General features: G+C 43.9%; 1 protein-coding gene and 1 pseudogene across 1 annotated transcript; one reads left to right on the top strand and one right to left on the bottom strand.

Moving 5' to 3' along the window:
- Window positions 1-5,354: 5,354 nt before the first annotated feature.
- LOC129517146 (solute carrier family 2, facilitated glucose transporter member 3-like) lies at window positions 5,355-6,991 on the bottom strand. Its single transcript, XM_055336832.1, has 2 exons — window positions 6,814-6,991; window positions 5,355-5,625 (listed from the first exon to the last, which is right to left on the bottom strand). The coding sequence occupies exons 1-2, from the start codon at window positions 6,880-6,882 to the stop codon at window positions 5,410-5,412; spliced, it is 285 nt and encodes a 94-aa protein (XP_055192807.1). The 5' UTR covers window positions 6,883-6,991; the 3' UTR covers window positions 5,355-5,409.
- Window positions 6,992-14,692: 7,701 nt separating this feature from the next.
- On the top strand, window positions 14,693-19,924 carry LOC129516983 (putative homeobox protein NANOG2; annotated as a pseudogene).
- Window positions 19,925-21,127: the final 1,203 nt, after the last annotated feature.

Raw genomic sequence — 21,127 nt, 5'->3', positions numbered from 1 at the left:
CTTCTCCCTCTGTCTGTGTCTCTGCCTCTCTGTGTCTCCCATGAATAAATAAAATCTTTTTTAACAATATTTATTTATTTATTTATTTATTTATTTATTTATTTATTTAGCTTTGATTTATTTATTCATGAGAATCAGAGAGAGGCAGAGACACAGGCAGAAGGAGAAGCAGGCTCCATGTAGGGAGCCCGAGTTGGGACTCGATCCCGGGTCTTCAGGATCATGCCCTGGGCTGAAGGCGGTGCTAAACCGCTGAGCCACATGGGCTTCCCTCATTTATGTTTTATTTTATTTTTATTTTTTTATTTTTTAAGATTATTTATTTATTTATTTGTTTATTTATGAGAGACACACACAGACACAGAGGCAGAGTCATCAGGCAGAGGGAGAAGCAGGCTCCATGCAGGAAGCCCGATGTGGTACTCGATCCTGGGACTCCACGATCATGCCGTGGTGCTCAACTGCTGAGTCACCCAGGCGTCCCAGTTTGAAACTTTTTTTTAAAGATTTTTATTTATTTATTCATGAGAGAGACACACACACAGAGAGAGAGGCAGAGACACAGGCAGAGGGAGAAGCAGGCTCCATGCACCGGGAGCCCGACGTGGGACTCGATCCTGAGTCTCCAGGATCGTGCCCTGGGCCAAAGCAGGCGCCAAACCGCTGCGCCACACAGGGATCCCTTTTTTAAAGATTTTATTTATTTATTCATGAGAGAGACACACACACACACAGAGAGGCAGAGACACAGGCGGAGGAAGAAGCAGGCTCCATGCAGGGAGCCCAGCGTGGGACTCGATTCCGGGTCTCCAGGATAACACCCTGGGCTGCAGGTGGCGCTAAACCGCCACGCCACCAGGGTTTCCCCTCATTTATGTTTTAAACGTATTGAGTGAAGGAAAAATTAAGAGGGTAGAGGATTTACTTATTTTTTTAATGGGGGCACTTGGCTAGCTCAGTCAGTGGAGCCGGGACCTATGATCTCAAGAATCACGAGTTCAGGCCCCACCTAGGGCGTAGCACTTACTGTAAGAAAATGGGGGTGGGGGATTGGTAATATGTCTTTTTTTTTAAGATTTTATTTATTTTTTTCAATATTTTTTTAATCTTTTTTTTATTTATTTATGATAGTCACAGAGAGAGAGAGAGAGGCAGAGACACAGGCAGAGGGAGAAGCAGGCTCCATGCACCGGGAGCCCGACGTGGGATTCGATCCCGGGTCTCCAGGATCACGCCCTGGGCCAAAGGCAGGCGCCAAACCGCTGTGCCACCCAGGGATCCCTAAATAAATAAAATCTTAAAAAAAAAAACCACCAAAACTCTTGTGAGAACTGTACAGATAGGAAAACTTAATATTTTTAAAATGTTGGTGCTCCTTGCATGAATTTACATTCAATGTTATCTCAATTAAAATATTAGAAGAATGGGGGCAGCGATCCCTGGGTGGCACAGCGGTTTGGCGCCTGCCTTTGGCCCAGGGCGCGATCCTGGAGACCCTGGATCGAATCCCACGTCGGGCTCCCGGTGCATGGAGCCTGCTTCTCCCTCTGCCTGTGTCTCTGCCTCTCTCTCTTTCTCTCTGTGTTACTATCATAAGATTTTATTTATTTATTCATGAGAGACACACACAGAGAGGCAGAGACACAGGCAGAGGGAGAATCAGGCTCCACGCAGAGAGCCTGATGTGGGACTCGATCCAGGGTCGTCAGGATCATGCCCTGGGCTGCAGGCGGCGCTAAACCGCTGCACCACCAGGGCTGCCCTAAGCATTTTTTAAAAAAATATTTTATTTATTTATTCATGAGAGACACAGAGAGAGGCAGAGACATAGGCAGAAGGAGAAGCAGGTTCCCTGAGGGAAGCCTTATGTGGGACTTGATCCCAGCACTCAGGGATCACGCCCTGGCCAAAGGCAGCCACTCGACTGAGCCACCCAGGCATCTTTTTTCATTTTTCTTGGGTAATATACCTAGGAGTGGACTTGGTGTGCCATATGATAACTATTTTACCTATAAAATCTATTTTCTATTCAGTTTGTCTTGTTTCTTCACTAAAACATGTCCTTTTCAAAATATTTTACCTCTGATACATACAAATGGTTCTCAGATAAGGAAATGCAAACAACTCCTAACTCTAAAAAAATACCCAATGTCATAATAAAAATGTAAACCTAAAAGTATAGGATCCCTTTCACACTTTAGATTGGTAAAGATAAAACACTTGGGCACCTCTTGAGGACCTGGGTTAAGGGTCTACCTTTGCCCAGGTCATAATCCCAGGGTCCTGGGTTGGAGGTAACCCCCCAATATTGAGCGGGAGTGTGCTTCTCCCTCTTCCCACTCCCCTACTCATACTCTCTCTCTCTCAAGTAAATAAGTAAAATATTTAAAATAATTTAAATACTTGTTAATTAAATATTTTGGTAACTATATGCAGAAACTGGCACCCTTACACCTCATCGGCTACTTAACTTTATGCCAGTCCTCAAGCATTGAGTCGAGAGACAGAGGTGCCATGCCAGCCCGTTTTGCCAATTCATTCATTGGGCTCAATTTCCTCATTAAACAAAAAACAAAACAAAAAACAACAACAACAACAACAACAAAAAAAAAGGGACGCCTTGGTGGCCCAGCGGTTGAGCATCTCCCTTTGGCTCAGGGTGTGATCCCGCAGTCCCAGGATCGAGCCCCACATCGGGCTGCCTGCAAGGAGCCTGCTTCTCCCTCTGCCTGTGTCTCTGCCTCTCTCTCTCTCTCTGTGTCTCTATGAATAAATAAATAAATAAATAAATAAATAAATAAATAAATAAATAATCTTAAAAAAAAACAAAAACAAATCCAAAAAACCAAGCCCATGATGTCACATGTACATTCAGAATTTTTATTTCAAAACAAAGAACCATGGTAACATTAATAATAGAAAATCCATTTGGAAATATTCACAATCTGGTCACTGAGAAATGGGAAAACTTCCACGCTGCATTACTGCCAACCCACTGTTTTTGAGAAGCCAGAAGTAGAGGTGCACTTACAGGAAGTCATCTGTTCAACCAAGCCCCATTACATATAAGCTCTGTGAGATTTTTTTTCCAAAGGCTCAATGATCAGAGGAAACAGTGAGAACTAGTGACTGAAATACTGTCATTGGCAAGGGTTTGGCTAAAGGGTCTTAAGTATATAAGCACCAAGGAGAGAAAGGGTAATCAAAAAACCTATGTAAGAAGGAAGACCGAGTAAAGTGTCATGGGGCCCAATCTCCATTTATAAAAATACTGGGAAACTAGATGATTTGTGGAGGTGTCCATGACCTGGGGCAAGCATCCATCCTTCCAACTCATCTGACTCTTAAAATGCTCCATAGTTAGAAGTCTTCAGTTTGTTTCTTATCCCCTTAAAAGAAAGGCCCCTTCTCCACGACTCTCTTCCAAGAGGCCACAATGTTCTGATCTCACACTTTTCTTTGCTATTCCCACCATCTGGCTCTAGAGGGAGGTGAATCCTCCACCCTCAATGTCAAGATTTAAGGAGTTCTCTCCCAACTCTCCAACAAGGAAAGGTAGCTAGGGGAGACTGAACTCTAAAGTTTGGAAGAAAACCATAGATGCAAATTCCACCCAGCAGAGGCAGTGTTATTTATATACATAGAGATGAGTTTTAACATATTCTATTCAAAAGGGGGCTATAGAGCATAGGGGACACAAGTTACCAATAAACAACTTCCACCCAGAGCAAAGTGACAGTGCGTATACATTCATACTCTCAAGTGTGGGCTACACTGCACATTTACTCATACCATCCCAAATGTATGGGCCCCTAAGGGCACTTGTACGTAATACTATGGAAATATGGTAACAGAAGAACAAGCATGCCATGACCCTAAAGCAACAACATACTTCCATTAGATAATAGTCGTTCAGGAAAAATCCTCTCCCAGAGCTGAGGTTACAAATTCCAAGTTAGTTATGAACATTCTCCTCTGAATTCTTTTATTTTTTTTTAATTTTTTTTTAAATTTTTTTAATTTATTTATTATAGTCACAGTGAGAGAGAGAGAGGCAGAGACACAGGCAGAGGGAGAAGCAGGCTCCATGCATTGGGAGCCCGACGTGGGATTCGATCCCGGGTCGCCAGGATTGCGCCCTGGGCCAAAGGCAGGCGCCAAACCGCTGCACCACCCAGGGATCCCCTCTGAATTCTTTTAAAGCTATGGCTTAAAACAAAACAACAATCAATAACTAAAATCTCCTAAATAACAAAATGGAGAAAATACTGAACCTCTATCAAGAACCATTATTTGGGTTGCTCATTTAGAAGGTTCTCCTACTAGGCGGGTGTTAGGAATATTTTTAAAACAAACAAAACAAACCCCCACAAAGAAATGAGTGCACTACAAGGGTAAGAAGTCATTTGGTCCAGCGCAAGGAGAAAGGATTTCTAGAAATAACCTTCCCTTCCTTCTCTGGACTCCAACCAAAATTAGGACCCATCATTCACTGTGAACTATAATGCCCATCTTAATAATAACCCTAGATTTCAAGTAATACTACATGTAATTTTAAACAGAGAAAAAGATTGCAAAGGTAAGCAGTAGCTTAATACAGGCACATGACTTTTCTGAGAAATTAAACTTGAGAGTTTCCACCTGAAAGGTTAAGAGGCAACGCGCAAACTTCACACACCATCGGAGAACACATTCTGTTTCTCCCTGAATCTCCCCTCCTTATTGCACCTTGACCTCTCCCGTATCAAATCTTCTACCCTATAAACCTCTCTTTAAGCACCTCCCTCTAACTCTAACCTCAATTTCCTTATGTTTGCATTATTTGGTAAAATTACTTTACACTTAAAAAAATAAATATTTATGCAACAAAACCAGAAGGTAAAATAAATAAAACTCAAGTTAATTTGCTCTGCAGAGCTGTATGGAAGCGAGGAGGGTGCCTCTATTTAATCCCTCTCTGCCCTCCACACTTATGTAGATATGCTTCCTGGGAGGTCTGGGTGTGTGTGTGTGTGTGTGTGTGTGTGTGTGTGTGTGTGTTGGGGGGGCTGCACCTCACTCTTATTCCCCTATTGGCCCTGGTGAGGACCTACCAGAACCCCAGGTAGGAAGAGCTGGCAATGTTGTCATATGGCAAGTGGCCAGTTCCTCCTGAAATGAAGGTAGGTTCACCTGGTCTCTTCTAAACAGAAGAGAATGTCCAAGAAATGAAACGTTTCAAAAGCCATTGAAGATACAACTAACTCCAGCATTGGGTTCTTCTGAGTGCTCATGGAGTGTGTGGGGAAGGGAAAGGAATCAAGTAGCAGCATCCAGAAACAGTCCTGGGTTACAACCTGATTCGATTTCTCCCTCATCCGGGAGAGGTGGTTTTTCCATGTTGGGAGGGAGGCGGGAAGGAGGCATGGCTTAGACAGTGGCGGTCTCCTTCACTGGCTGCATGCTGTTCATCTCCACAATGGGGCCCTTCTCCGCTCTGTTGGCATCCTGCGCCTGCCCTTCGAAGGCTCGGGTGACTTCCTCAAAAGTCCTGCCACGGGCCTCAGGGACTTTGAAGAAGGTGAAGACCAAGAAGACGATGAGGAAGCCATTGAAAATGATAAATACATAGGCTCCTAAGTAGAACTAGTGAAAAGATACAGAAAAAGGAGTATCAGTGTAAGATCTGCTCATTGCCCAACTCCTCTCCTTCCCATCTCAATGAGCCTTTAAGGTCATGAAGTCATTAACACTAGCTAATCCAAATTGTGGATTTTATTTTATTTTATTTTTAATTTTTTTTTATTTATGATAGTCACAGAGAAGGAGAGAGAGAGAGACATAGGCAGAGGAAGAAGCAGGCTCCATGCACCGGGAGCCCGACGTGGGACTCGATCCCGGGTCTCCAGGATCGCGCCCTGGGCCAAAGGCAGCGCCAAACCACTGTGCCACCCAGGGATCCTCCAAATTGTGGATTTTAAGTGCTGGTTTGGAATCCTTTGAGACTTATCATGATCATTGTATCTAGGCAGAACTATGCCTTTGTAATCACCTCAGACTAGTGGTCTTTCAAAAGTTCCCAGTTTTGGGACGCCTGGACTGCTCAGTGGTTTAGTGCCCACCTTCGTCCCAGGGTGTGATCCTGGAGTTGGGGGATGAGTCCCACATTGGGCTCCCTGCATGGAGCCTGCTTCTCCCTCTGCCTGTGTCTCTGTCTCTCTCTCTGTGTCTTTCATGAATAAATAAACAAAATCCTCTAAAAAATTAAATAAATAAATGTTCCCAGTTTTGGGGTACCTGGCTCCCTCTGTCAGCAGAACATGCAACTCTTGATTTCTAGCTCTTGAGTTTGAGCCCCATGTTATAGGTGGAGTTTCCTTTAAAAAAATAAAAGTTCCCAGTTTTGCCTTCCTGCTTCAATCTTTTTTTACAACCATTCCTTTTTCTATAGGTCATTGAGAACAAGAAAGAAAATCTGGTTTAAAACATTTGATATCTGGGATGCCTGCGTGGCTTAGTCAGTTGAGCATCTATCTGACTCTTGGTTTCAGCTCAGGTCCTGATCTCAGGGTCGTGAGATGGAGCCCCATGTCAGGCTGTGTTCAGTGCAGTGTCTCCTTGAAATTCTCTCTCCCTCTTTCTCTGCTCCCCCTTACCCCTACCTCCACGTTTGATCTCATGCTCTCTCTAAAATAAATAAAATCTTAAAGAAAACACCAAACATGAAACACTTGACAACTAGTCCTGTGGTGTCAGTAACCAGATTTTAAACCTGTTGGCTTAGGTGAGCTGGTTTCAAAATGGACTTGGTTAGTTTTGTTTTAATTTACTTACTGCAGCAGAAGGAAAGAGCAGCCCAACCAGAAAATTGGAGGTCCAGTTGGAACAACCAGCCACTGCCATTGCAGCTGGGCGGGGTCCTTGGCTGAAGAGTTCGGCCACAATAAACCAGGGGATGGGGCCTGGGCCAATTTCAAAGAAGGCTACGAAGACCAAGATAGCCCCGATACAAACAAAGCTCAGGAAGAAACCTCCCCCCCTTGTAAGTAGGGCCAGCCCTAATCCAGAGGCAGCCCATCCAGGCGCCTTCCTGAAATTTTAGCAACTAAAAGCATTCTGTTCACAGTAAGAAAACCATTTCCCCCCACACCCTGATTGGAATGTCCCTGAATAGGTTCAAGTTGACCCTCTGTGAAATCAACCTGGATGCTATGCGACTCCCGCGGTTCTTTTGTCTTTAGGGGGTTCTTTCCTTTTGCCTTTAAAAGATCCCTGTAATTGCTAATCGGGGCTCTTTTCCTCCTCGGAGGCGGAGAGCCCGTTTGGGCAAACGTTCAATAAACCCTCTTGCTGACTGCATCTGCCTGTCTGGGGTCTGAGTCTCTGGGGCGTCCACCGGGACACGTTGGCACCCGTGAGCCAGGGTCCAACAATGATTATGATGGTGGCCTATAGCCCATACTCTTCTAGGGCTAGAGATACCACACTGAACAAAATCGGCAAAAATTAAAATAATTGCTCTCACATAGCTTATATTTATTTTATTTTTAAGATTTTTAAAAAACGTTTTAATTAGGGCAGCCTGGTGGCTCAGCAGTTTAGCGCCGCCTTCAGCCCAGGGAATGATCCTAGAGACCCGGGATCGAGTCCCAAGTCAGGCTCCCTGCATGGAGCCTGCTTCTCCCTCTGCTTGTGTCTCTGCCTCTCTCTCTCTCTGTCTCTCATGAATAAATAAATAAAATCTTGAAAAAAAGTTTTAATTAATTTATTTAAGTAATCTCTATACCCAATGTGAGGCTTGAACTCACAACCCTGAGTTGAAGAGTTACATGCTTTTCCGACTGAGCCAGCCAGGAACCCCATCACATAGCTTATACTTTAACAATTATTTTAAGTATATTATTTATTTTAGTAATCTCTACATCCAGTGTGGGGCTCGAACCCATAACCCCAAGATCTTCTGACTAGGAGGAACCCATAACCCTTAGTCTTCTAAGCTTGCCAGGTGTCCCTTAGCTTGTATTGTAGTTCTAGGGAAATAGAACATGATAGATGATATAGATAGGTGGATGCTAGGTAACAGAGATACTATGCACGATGGTGACAAAAGTTATGAAGGAAAATCAAGAGGAAAATGATAGGGGGTGGGAGATGTTACTGAGAAGGTAATATTAGGGGACCCTGGGTGGCTCAGAGGTTTAGTGCCTGCCTTCGGCCTGGGGTGTGATCCTGGGGTCCGGGATCAAGTTCCACATCAGGCTCCTGCGTGGAGCCTACTTCTCACTCTGCCTGTGTCTCTGCCTCTCTCTCTGTGTCTCTCATGAATAAATAAATAAAATCTTAAAAATAAATAAATAAATGAAGGGTAAATATTAAACTAAAAACAAAAGAGAGAGAGAGAAGGTAATATTAGAGATGGAAAGGAGGTAAGAGATCAACCTGCTTAGATTTCTGGGGGAAGAACAGATCAGCAAGAGATAAGAGTGATAGCAAAAGCCCTGAATCTGGAGATTTCCTGGCTTGTTCCAGAATCAGCAAGGAGGTCAGTGTCATGGTGGGCAGAGGAGAACACAAGGTCACAGGACAGAGGTTAAGTACAAAGCAACAAAAGGGTTCACGTAATCCAGGACTTTAACTTATTCCTTGAAATGTGAGAATGCCGAAAGAGGATTTTGAGTAAAGGAATAGCTTGATATAACTTGTCTTTTTTATCTTTTTTAAAGATTTCATTTATTTGAGAGAGTAAGAGAAAGAGCACAAGTGAGTGTGCATGAGGGGAGGGCAGAGGCAGAGGGAGGAGGAGACTCCCTGCTGAGCAGGGAGCAGACTTGGACTTGGGGTTTCATCCTCCTGGGATCATGACCAGAGCTGAAGGCAGATGCTTAATTGACTGAGCCACCCAGGTGCCCTTGATATGACGTGTCTTAATGAAAATTCATTCTGGCTGGTATGTTGAAACTAGATTATGGGAAGGCTAGGATGCAAACACGGAAACCAGTTGGGTGGCTATTGGAATAATCCAAGGGATAGAGAGAGTGGTAGCCTTGGAGATTCTAGAAAAAGTCAAATGCAGCTTGGATTGGCACACTTGCTAGAGGACACAGGTAATCTCAAGCCCCCAGCTCTCCTGGGATGCAGGCAATACAAATTAAATAAATGTTCTTTAAAAGAAATAACCATTTCTTGCTATTCTGCTGGTTTCCCAAGCACTAGTCCATGTGATGATCAAAACTCACTCCAGCAATTGAAAAATGAAACACTGGAGGACACAAAAATCAAAAGAAAAAAGCAATTGCATTCTTTTTTTTTTTTTTACGATAGACAGAGAGAGAGAGAGAGAGAGGCAAAGGCAGGCAGAGGGAGAAGCAGGCTCCCTGCAGGGAGCCCGATGTGGGACTTGATCCCCGGTCTCCAGGATCACGCCCTGGGCCAAAGGCAGGCACGAAACCGCTGAGCCACCCAGGGATCCCCAGCAATTGCATTCTAAATATATTTTGAAGAACAGTCAACAAGGATGTTTTTAAGGTTTTGGTCTGAGCAGCTAAAAAGATGAAATTGTCGTACACTGAGATAGAGAAGACTATAGGAGGCATATTGGGAGTTTGGTTTTTGAAATATTAATTTTGTGATGCCCTTTAGAATTCCAAGTGGGGAGGTTAAGTAGGCAGTTGAATATATGAGATTGAGTTTGCAGAATAGGTCTGAGTTAAAGATGTACACTTGAAGGTCAAAAGCATACAGAAGGTATTGAAAGTCAAGAAGACAGGGTAAAATCACCAATATAGTGAGTGTGGATAGAAAAGAGGTTTGAGAACTAAGCTTTGGTACACTCTAACTTTTTGATGTCTGGGATGAGAAGAACCAGAGAGGAGACAGAGAGAGAACCATTAAGTTAGCAGGTACAACACCAATAGAGGATAAACTGAGGAAAGGAGATTTAATTAAAAACTTAACAAGGTTGTTTTGCTTTCTTTTTTAAGATGTTATTTATTTAAAAAAAGATTTTATTTATTTATTCATGAGAGATACAGAGACACCGGGAGAGGGAGAAGCAGGCTTCCCACAAGGAGCCTGATTTGGGACTTGATCCCAGATCTCAGGATCATGCCCTGAGCCAAAGGCAAATAAATGCTCAACTGCTGAGCCACCCAGATGTCCCTGTTTTGTTTTTTTTTAAGATTTTCTTTATTTATTCATGAGAGACACAGAGAGAGGCAGAGACACAGGCAGAGGGAGAAGCAGGCTCCTCACAGGGAGCCCAATGAGGGACTCATCCTGGGACTACTACCTGAGCGGAAGGCAGATAGATGCTCAATCACTGAGCCACCCAGGCATCCCGAGTTTGTTTTTGTTTTGACCACTAGTTGTGGTCACTTCATTACCTCTTAGGTCTCTCAACTGTACTTTCCAATAACCCGTCATTTTCTCTAAGACACTGATACTGCCTTTGCCAAAAGTGTTCATATTCTGGAATTTGCTTCCCTATGCTCTCAACCTTTTTGCAATCTCTGCCTCAATGGAAAGAACATCCTCCAAGAAGTCTTTCCTGATTCCCCTCCCTGGCCACACCTCCCCTTATTTGTTCATTAGCATCTAATGCATACCTCCTTTTTGGTTTTTTACTTTTTCTCATCACACGACATTATAACTGTCTTTTGGGGTATTTTTATCTACTCTACTGAACCGTTAGCTCCTCAAAAGTGGAGATGATGTTTAATTATTTTTCTCTCCAGCACATGACAGGCACTCATGAACTATTAGTTGAATAAGCAATAAATAAATACTTCCTGGCCAATAAAGTGTCAAAAATCACTAACTATATCTATATACACACATATGTTTGTACATATGGGGACAAGAAACAATTATACACTGGGTTTATTAGGTAGAGTGAAACAATGTAAAGAAGAGAGAAACAGGAACAGAAATGTACACAAGAATTGAGTAGAAACAGGGACACCTGGGTGGCTCAGTGTTGAGCATCTGCCTTCAGCTCAGGTCATGATCCAAAGTCCAGGGATCGAGTCCCACCTAGGGCTCCCTGCAGGGAGCCTGCTTCTTCCTCAGCCTGAGTCTCTGCCTCTCCCTTTGTGTCTCTCATGAATAAATAAATCAAATCTTTTTAAAAAATACTTATAATGTTTGCCACTTCTTCCTTATCCTGACAGGTCACCAAACTCTGATGCAAAGTTGGGACATCTGTGCTCTTAAAACATCACATTGCCTGCGGTGCATTTCTTACCTTTAAGTGAAAATATTTTTCATTTTTAATATTCAGCTCTTGTTTTTCTTCCCCCTTCTGGATTATGCTCCTAGGAAGACAAAATCTAAAATCACTTTTGCATTTACAGCCCTGGAGTCTAAGCACATTATAACACACCCCTCCTCCAACACACAGCCCACCCCACAAATTCAAGGTCTCTGACACCTTCCCAAGCATTCTCAACCTTATTCAAATTGCTTTCCTGGGCAAAGAATGTAGTGAGTTTGCCTTCTAGCTACCAGCCCCCTTCCCTTTGGTCTTTCACTGCAGAGGGCTCTGACCCTAAATACAAGGAGACACGGGTGGGGGATGGGGGTGAATTCAGCCCAGGCTTTCAGGCAAACACCCCCATCAACAAAGAACAAAGCTCCTGGTACCTGCCCTTTAGAGAGCTGCGGGCAAACTAAGGTGTTTGGTGGCCTTGACTGCACTCATTTACCAACTGAGCTAATTGAAAACCAGGAAGTCAAGTTTTCTGCATTTTTAAAAATTTAAAATTTAAAAAATTTCCTCCAATTTTTTCCTCCAATTTTATTTAGATGTAATTGACATATGACATTGTATTAGTGTAAGGTGCACAACATAATTGTTTGATACACATAGATGTTGCAGAAGGATTACCACAATCAGCTCCCATCCATCACTCGTGTTCCCCCTTTTATTTATTTTATTTAATTAATTTATTTATGAGAGAAACAGAGGGAAAGGCAGAGACATAGACAGAGGGAGAAGCAGGCTTCTCACATGGAGCCCGATGCGGGCCTCAATCCCAGACCAGGATCCTGACCTGAGCCGAAGGCAGACGCCCAACAGCTGTGTCACCCAGGCATCCCATGTTCCCCCTTTTAATGAAATCCTATTTTGGGGATGCCTGGCTGGCTCAGTGGTTGAGCGTCTGCCTTTGTGATCCTGGGGTCCCCTGATCAAGTCCCACATCGGGCTCCCTGCATGGAACCTGCTTCTCCCTCTGCCTGTGTCTCTCCGCCTCTCTGTGTGTGTCTCTCATGAATTAATAAATAAAATCTAAAAAAAAGAAAAAAGAAAAAGAAAGAAGAAAGGAAAGAAAATCCTCCTCTGTAACGAGACAGAGACTGTCTGCCTGAGCACATTGCATTTCCACCCACCTTTTCCTTGACACTCCTGTTCCTCCTCTTTTCCCTTCCAGAATGATGGTCTGAGAAGACAAAAGATTACATAGAATTGATCTCCATGCTTTGGTGCAGGCAATACTCCTATGCTCACGAACTGGCATCCTTAAGAACAAAAAATCTCTTTTCGTGCAACCAAAGCAGCAGCTCTAGGTGGAGACCCAAGTGGTGAAGTACACAGGGGGATTAGTCAGACTCGCATCTCTGAAAAATATATAATTGGAATTGGCTAAGGGTATACTTTTAGGAGGGGGAGATTGGAAAAGAGGAAGAAATCTTAGGTTTCTCGATTATTGAATTTGAGAGTGGGGAGGAAGATTGAAGCTACACAGTCATCTCTGTCTTAGGGCTGAAACCTAACTCTAAACACTGGTCCTTTGGAAAGCATACCGGAAACAAAAACCAAAACGGAAAAACAACTACAAAAAAAAAAAAATGAGAGTGGGGATGGAGTGGGATTGCCCAACATTGACAGAATTGCCAGGCCAGAGAAAGAACATTTAAAAAAGAACCAGAGGAGGAAGAAAAGCCAGAAGAGGCTTGCTTAGGAAGAAGAGATAAGAGGCCCAACACATATTCTTAAAGGAACCTGTCCCAAACGCTTTGGCAAGACCATTTACAGGAATATCATTTGCTAAGGGGATGTTCTTCTTGACCTCCCTCTTTTCAATTGAGTTGGTTTACAGGTCAATACATTTCATTATTTTACATCTAGGAATGTCCCAGATAAAATAAGAAGGGGGTGCTCCCAATCTATCATGTTGTTCACTATATTAAAATAATAATTGTTAGGTTTTTAGTAACTAAATGGAAATGAGACCGCCAAGGCAAGCGAGGGTCCAAGAACAGATTTTATTGCAGGCACCCTCGGGCGAGGTTCCACGACTCACGGAGGGAAAGAGTGAGTCGGGGAAGTCGCGCCAAGACAAGATGGCAGGGGGTTTACCTAACGTTGTAAGGCAGAACAGTTTCCTATTGTTTGGCTCATATGCAAAGGAAGGATTGCAGTTTGGTCAGTCAAAGGTGACTTCCTCCTCTGGGGTTTGAAGGGCATTGGGTCGGTTGGGGAAGTCCAAAGGAGAGGTCTAAGGATCTGCGTCAAGCTGTCAGCAGGTCATTGGTCCATTGACGTCCCAGGTGGAGGTGGTGGCAGGAACCTCAGCCATTTTGGGGTATCCGCCATCTTGAGGAGTTTCTCTTCCCGCCTGGCCACAACAATAATCATGACAAAAAGGTAATTTAGAACTTGGAGATCACAAGCATAGGATAAAGATAGAATTTCTACTAACAGAAATGTGTAGATCTGATGTTCCAAATATTATAGATCACTGATGTGTCAAATATTATGAGGATTTAGCTTGTATTTTCTTCACTCTTTACACAATACAGAAGAGGGACAGATGAGGAAACTGAGCCAAGAGTCTATCCAGCAATGTGTATATAAAAACTACTTTAAAATTTTCCATATGGATGGCCTGTGCGTAATTACCCTCAGGGCACCAAAGTCAGCTGATCAGCAGGCCACAGCTCCTTTCCTCTGGCTTTTGCTTTTTTTTTTTTTTAAAGAGGAACAACAGTCCTGGGGAAAGACTTGCCTGTCTCTCTGAAAGCTAAGAAACATTAAGAGGGCCTTGAAAATAAGTACTGTTTTTAACACCAACTGACACCTTAGCAACATACCATATGCTTTTTACTGTGACCGTAGGGGGACTCGAAGGGGAAAACAGCTCCCTGGTTGAAGTTTCTGTCAGCACGAGCTCGAGTTTGAGACCCTAGGGGGTCTGAAGTGGAGAAATGAATTGTTCTAGCATCAGTTTCCATCACCTGAGGTGGCTTCAGGGGTATCTTTGATTTTAAAGGATGGAAACGTGGTGAACCCAGAAATATTTAATTGTGGGGTTCGCTTTCTCTCGAGGTTCTGTGGCCAGGGTTTCCCGTTCCCCACCCAGTCTGGACTACCCGGCAGCGACCTTTTCCATTACAATGGCCTCGGTGAGGCTGGCAGATAGGATTAACTGCGAATTTGCAAGGGTGTGTGTGGGCGTGGGGCTGCGCAGGGGCGGGGCTGAGGGTGGCGGAGCCCTCCTTATAAATCCGGGGCCTCCAAAATAGTCACCTTCTGCCGAGGGTCCGGCCTCTCGCTGTCGCCCCTGCCCCACTGCATCTTGTCTTTCACCTACTCTTTACATGTGGAGGCCTTCGTCCTTCTCTCCGCTCTTCCACCTAGAGCCGTAAGCCTGGGCCTTTCTTACCACCTCGCTCTTTGTTTTTGTTTCCCCCCCTCTACCCTCAACCCAGCGACATGAGGGCGGATCCAGCTCCGCCCCAATGCCCGCCTGGCCCCCAAGCACCCAACTCTAGGGACCCTTCTCCAATGCCTGAGATTTACGGGCCCCGAGAAAATCCTGCATCCTTGCCAATGTCCTCTGCTGAGACGCCCCGCGCGGAGACCGGTAAGGGGGAAGTCAGTTCCTCGAAAAGCTGATCTCCTGGAGGGAAAAGTGATGGGGGGGGGGGGCAGGGCCGTTCGTTTCCCTCCTGAGCAATTGTAGCGCATTAATCTAAGCAGGTGTCCTCCATTAGACCTCTGACACCTGTCTCCGCTGTACTTTGGTGGCGTGTCCTTTCACCTGTCTCAGATGTCAGTCAAGAGACGAGGGCCGCAGGACGCTGGCCTTTCGATAGTAGACGGGTATTTGAGGGCTCGCGTGCGCAGGCGCTGTGGAAAGCCCATGGGTTGTGATAAATGAGCTGATGCCCGAGTGGTCACGGAGTGCTGAGCCCACAGTCACCGTAATACTAATACTAATCACTAATAGTATTAGTACTAATACTATTAAATACTAATGCTACTGCCAAGCCAGAAATCCTAACATCACCGCTGCAGGTGGGGGTGCGAGGAGCATCACCTTTCTGACTCGTCTGTCTTTCCGGGAGTGCCAGAAGTAGCGTGGCTAGTTATGGATGTCACCTGGTTGAAATATCTTGCCTTTGTACGACACTAGTGGTTGGTTTGGCTCTGTGGGTGTTAACTAGGGGGCGGTTCTGAGTTTCTGGGAGGCTGCTATGCCCAGTCTCCAACATCCCGAAGAAATGTCCATCCCATTTTATGGTAGATAATTCCAGAAGGTTTAATCTTCTGACAGTCAAAGTGGCTAGAGCCCAGATCTGAAACCCAGTTCGGCTTCTGAATGGTAACCACATGTGGGAGGGGATGTGCTGAGGACACTGTAGAGGTAAGTAAGGCAGTACCACTTTTTTGGCAAATCAATCCCGCAGTAGTTGTTAAAAATGAAAATGTAAAACTAGCTTTTACCATTTTTTAAAAGCTTTGTGGTAAAAAGATCATCTCTTAAAAGCTTCTGATAAAAAGTGACTTAAAAGTTATTTACATGTTACCCTGTTTTCCTAAGCTTCATGTTGATGTCCTTTCATAATTTCTAATGTTGAAAATACAGTGCTGGATCGTGAGACCTCCCTGGGGTGTGAGCAAGTAGGAATAAGCAAGTGGGCGCAATCTCCTTAGCGAGCCAAGTGCTAGTTTGTAGAGCTGATTTTTAGACGATGCCCCGCTGTAGTCCTTGGTCTACCACCACTTTCTTTCCTTCTCGATCTATTTACGAAAAGCATAAAATTGTGAATTCTTGCCCCATAAAGGCTGTCACTTTATTCCATGACTAGGGGAGAGCTGAATTTGAGCATGGGGAATAAATACTGCATTGTAGTTAAGACTACGTGGCTACCAAATGTAGGCAATATAGGAAGTTAATTAGTAATTAGAAAGTCCATATATGCCAGGTCCTGTGCTAGCCAACTTTCTCAGCCACTTTGCTTTACTCAATTTAAGGAACTCTGGGAGGGAGACAAATAATTCTGGAAATGCGGTGACAGAGCTAGTAAAGGGCAGAGTCTGTATTGAAACAGAAGCCTAGCAGAATTCCCAGTTCCTGCTAGTCCTGGGGTTTAGAACTGGAAGTAAGTAATAAACTGGATTTTAAAGGGTCCCCAGAATCTGCTGTGGGTGATGGTTACATTTACCGAAGGGAGTCCCGCGATCATTCCCACCTTTCTGAGTAGCCACAGCCTAGGCTCTTGAGCATCAATTTGCAGTAAAAAGCTTTTGTCAAAAGAGGTTCCAGGGGTGCCTAGCTGGCTCAGTTGGTGGACCATGTGACTCTTGATTTTTTTTTTAAATGACTCTTCATCTTGATGTGAGTTTGAGCTCCATGTTGGGTGTGTATATATGTGTGTGTGTGTGTGTGTGTGTGTGTGTGTATACTTTTTTTTTAAGTTGCCAACTAGTATACTTACTGTAGTGGCATCACACAAAGGCTAGAAAAAGTGTTCAGGGTCATGTAAGAGTTAAATTTTTACTTACTCCCTAATTCTGAGGTTGTGAGGACTTTAAAAATGCTTTGAAAACAATAAATTTGCAAAGATAATTTAGTATTTGAAAAGTTTTAGAGAAAAGTGTATTTTTTATTCCCAACAGTCTCTCCTCTTCCTTCCTCCATGGATCTGCTTACTCAGGACAGCCCCGATTCTTCCACCAGTCCGCGGGTAAAACTCCCACCCACCTCTGGAGAGGAGAGAACAGCTAGGAAGGAAGATGCGACCCAGGGCAAGAAACAGAAGATGAGGACTGTGTTCTCTCAGACCCAGCTGTATGTTCTCAATGATCGATTTCAGAGACAGAAATACCTCAGTTCCCAGCAGACGCAAGAACTTTCCAACATTCTGAACCTCAGCTATAAGCAGGTAGGGTTGGTTTTGTTGTCCTTGCAGTGAGAAATAAAAACGCTAATTTGCAGATGAGCGTTACTAACATCCGTGTGTAGCCTGTTATCTGTGCACACCCTACAAATAATTTTAAGATGAAAGTGAGATCTTTGTAACATTTCACGATCATCTTTAATGTTCTCTTTAGGGCACCTGGGTGGGTCAGTCGGTTAAGCGTCTGCCTTTGGCTAGGGTCGTGGTGCCAGGGTCCTGGGACTGAGCCCCACATATTGCTCCCTGCTCATCAGGAAGCCTGCTTCTCCCTCTGCCTGCCGCTGCCCCTGCTTGTGCTCTTTCTCTGTCAAATAAACAAAACCTTTTTAAAAAAGTTCTCTTGGGACACCTGGGTGGCTCAGCAGTTAAAGTGCCTGCCTTCAGCCCAGGGCGTGATCCTGGGGTCCTGGGATCGGGTCCCACGTTGGGCTCACTGCATGGAGCCTGCTTTTCCCTCTGCCTGTGTCTCTGCCTCTCTCTCTCTCTCTCTCTCTGTTCTCTCATGAATAAATAAATAAAAATCTTTAAAAAAAAGGTTCTCTTTAATATGCCATAATTTACTTAACTAGTTTTTCTATATTGCACATGCCAAGATCATAAAAATATTTCCAATTTCTCCTTGATCAAAGGAGTTATATAATCTCATCTTCCGGGATAGGGAGAGTCCTTAACCAACACTGCTTATTAAATTAAAATGGAATCTTTTATCTGTATGCATGATTACTAATGAGGTTAATTATTTTTCATATTGTTATTATTCAGTCAGATATTTTATGGTGTTTTTCTATCACTGGTGCCATACTTAGACAAAGTCCTCCATTCCTTTTTTTTTAAGATTTTATTTCTCTATTCATGAAAGATGCAGAGAAACAAGCAGAGGGAGAAGCAGGCTCCACGCAGGAGGGCCCCATGTGGGACCAGGATCACACCTTGAGCCAAAGGCAGATGCTCAATCGCTGAGCCACCCAGGCATCCCCAAAGACCTCCATTCCATAAGTTATTGGGTGTGTGTACACCTGTACATACATACTTCTGGTCCTTCTTAATTTCATTTTCTCATTTATCATTGTAAATCATTTGGAAGCTTAAGTTTACTGTGTGCTCCTACAAAACTTGATATTTTCTCAATAGTTGTCCTAGTGGTATATTTCATAATTTTTGAGTTAAAATTACCACTATTATTGTATTAAATGGAAGTGTGCTTATGGGGATGTCTGGGTGGCTCAGCGTCTGCCTTCAGCTCAGGGTGTGATCCCAGGATTCAGGATCGAGTCCCACATCGAGCTTGGTGCGTGAAGCCTGCTTGTCCTTCTGCCTGTGTCTCTGCCTTTCTGTGTGTGTCTCTCATGAACAAATAAACTAAAAATCTTTAAAAAAAAAGTGTGCTTATGGAGGAGGTTTTTTAATCACAAAGTATATTTAACCAACTAGGGACGTGAGTAAGTATGAATAAAGAGGTGGGTAGACATTCATTCATTCATTTTTTAATTTTTATTTTATTTATTTATTTTTATTTATTTGAGAAAGACAGCAGGACATTCAAGGAAAAGGAGAAGCAGACTTCCCGCTGAGCAGCGAGCCTGATATGGGGCTGGACACCAGGACCTTGAGATTATGACCCAAGCCTAAGGCAGCCGCTTAACCCATTGAACCACACAGGCACTCTTGGACATTTATTTAAATGTGAATCTTCTAGGGGTACCTGGGTGGCTCAGTGGTTGAGCATCTGCCTCTGGCCCAGGGTGTGACCCTGGGGTCCTGGTATCAGAGTCCCATATCAGGCTCTCCATGTGGGGCTTACTTCTCCTGCCTGTGTCTCTGATTCTCTGTGTCTCCAATGAATAAATAGATAAAATCCTTTAAGAAAAATAAACGTGAACTTCCTAGTGAATAGATATGTAATGTGTCTTCTCTAAACTGGTAGGCTCATTGAAAAAGGGCGTTGACATCCATCCCTAGAACATTGTTTCCGTGAATGAAAGGAAGGACTCTAGAAGTTTGTCTTGTTCCTGAACTTTAGATAGCTGTTGTCAGGGGAAATAATGTCAACAATAATCTTTGATCCCTAGCATATCCGCACTACTGGTATTTCATGTCTTCCTGTCACTTTTCCCTTGTAGGTTAAAAGCTGGTTCCAGAACCAGAGGACGAAAAGCAAGATTTGGCAGAAAAGCAACTGGCCAGAGCAGAGCAACAGTGTGACTCAGGTAACAGGAAGGTTTTATTTTTTTCTGCTTTCTCTTCAAGGACTTTCCCATTCTGCTCATTGCTAAAGCTTAAGACACGGCCCACACACAATTCTGATTTTCCTTAGAGCTCTTGGGTTAACCCGCCATTCCCTTTCAGACCAGCTCTGCCACCACGGAATACGCAGGCTTCTACCCCTGTTGCCAGGGGTACCTGCCGAACCCTTCTGGAAACCTCCCACTGTGGAGCAGCCAGGCCTGGAATTACCCGAATTGGAACAGCCAGACCTGGAACAGCCAATCCTGGAGCAACCACTCCTGGAACAGTCAGACCTGGTGCCCCCAAGCCTGGAACAACCAGGCCTGGAACAATCCACTCCACAACTGTGAAGAGGAATCGCTGCAGCCCCCCATCCAGTTCCAGCAAAATTCTATGGGCGATCTGGAGTCCATCTTCAAAACTGCTGGGGAAAGCCATGGTGTCCTACAGCAATCCACTAAGTATTTTAGTTCTCAGCAAATAATGGATTTTTTCCCAAATTACTCTGAACATTCAACCTGATGATGTGTGCTGATAAGTATATTATTCGATCTCAATTTGGGCAGTATTATTTCTGATTGGATTTGTCTTTTAGGGTCCTATATCTCTGCCTCGATAGTGTCCTATTATGCTGAGTGTATCCATTGAGGGGATATGATTGGAGTCAAAGGTTTCAGTAGCGTTGGCTGCTATGGACAACATGATAAGATGTTTCTGGCTATAGACAACTAGATGTAATACTAATTCAGGTATCTTTAGGCTGTAGATTATATCAAGAAAAAGAAGTAAAAATACAAAGACCGGTGATAAAGGATAATTGTATTTTCTGAGATTGTGAGTCTTGTTTTCATCACCTCCATTAACGGTGAAGGGTTAAGCTATATACAATATGCTTCATTGGTTTCCTCTGCCCTTTGTGATTTACTAGAATTGTTAGTTTGTTCATTCTAGTAGTTGTAGAAAGATGTCTTGTATTTTAATGTATCTTGATAATACTACCAGTTTGGATGGCTTAAGTACAAATAAAATATCCACTTTTACCTTTGGTTGTCTCTACCCCGATTTCACCAGTCACCAGTGAGTAAAAATTGGACTAAACATGGGTCTTTATAGTCCAATGGGACAGGAAGCAACTGAAATTTCTCTAGCCATTGGGGGGAGGCTGCTATTAGAAATGGGTAAAAGTGAGGGATCCCTGGGTGGCTCAGCTGTTTAATGCCTGCCTTCAGCCCAGGGCGTGATGCTGGAGACCCAGGATCGAGTCCCACGTCGGGCTTCCTGCATGGAGCCTGCTTCTCCCTCTGTTTCTGTCCCTCAAGAATAATTAAGTAGCATCTTAAAAAAAAAAGGAAAGGAAAGGAAAGGTAACCAAGTATGCAATGCTAAATGACGGACCAATTAATCTGAACTAATTTATTTCCTTATGTGTATAATAATGAAACAATAAAATTTGTGGTTATTTGCAGTTAAAAGAAGAATGTTGGGGATGCCTGGGTGGCTCAGTGGTTGGGTGTCTGCCTTCAGCTCAGGGCGTGATCCTGGAGACCTGGGATGGAGTCCCGCATCGGGCTCCCTGCATGGAGCCTGCTTCTCCCTCTGCCTGTGTGTCTCTGCCTCTCTGTCTCTCATGAGTAAATAAAATCTTTTTAAAAAGGAGGGGATGGGGATAAGGTCAGCTAATATAACTCACAAGGAAGGTTCTGTGTCCACCCCTCTGTCCAATTACACTCTGCCAGAA

Source organism: Nyctereutes procyonoides, unplaced genomic scaffold, assembly GCF_905146905.1.
Source record: "Nyctereutes procyonoides isolate TBG_1078 unplaced genomic scaffold, NYPRO_anot_genome, whole genome shotgun sequence".
Lineage (NCBI taxonomy): Eukaryota > Metazoa > Chordata > Mammalia > Carnivora > Canidae > Nyctereutes > Nyctereutes procyonoides.
Note: the sequence above shows the minus strand (reverse complement) of the source record. Positions and strands in the feature narration are given on the sequence as shown.

Bases quoted from the DNA above. Each gene is read 5' to 3' on its own strand.
- LOC129517146 (XM_055336832.1), bottom strand. From the start codon at position 6,882: ATGGCAGTGGCTGGTTGTTCCAACTGGACCTCCAATTTTCTGGTTGGG. The intron at 5,626-6,813 runs GTAAGTAAATTA...TCTTTTCACTAG, and splicing joins TGCTCTTTCCTTCTGCTGCA to TTCTACTTAGGAGCCTATGT.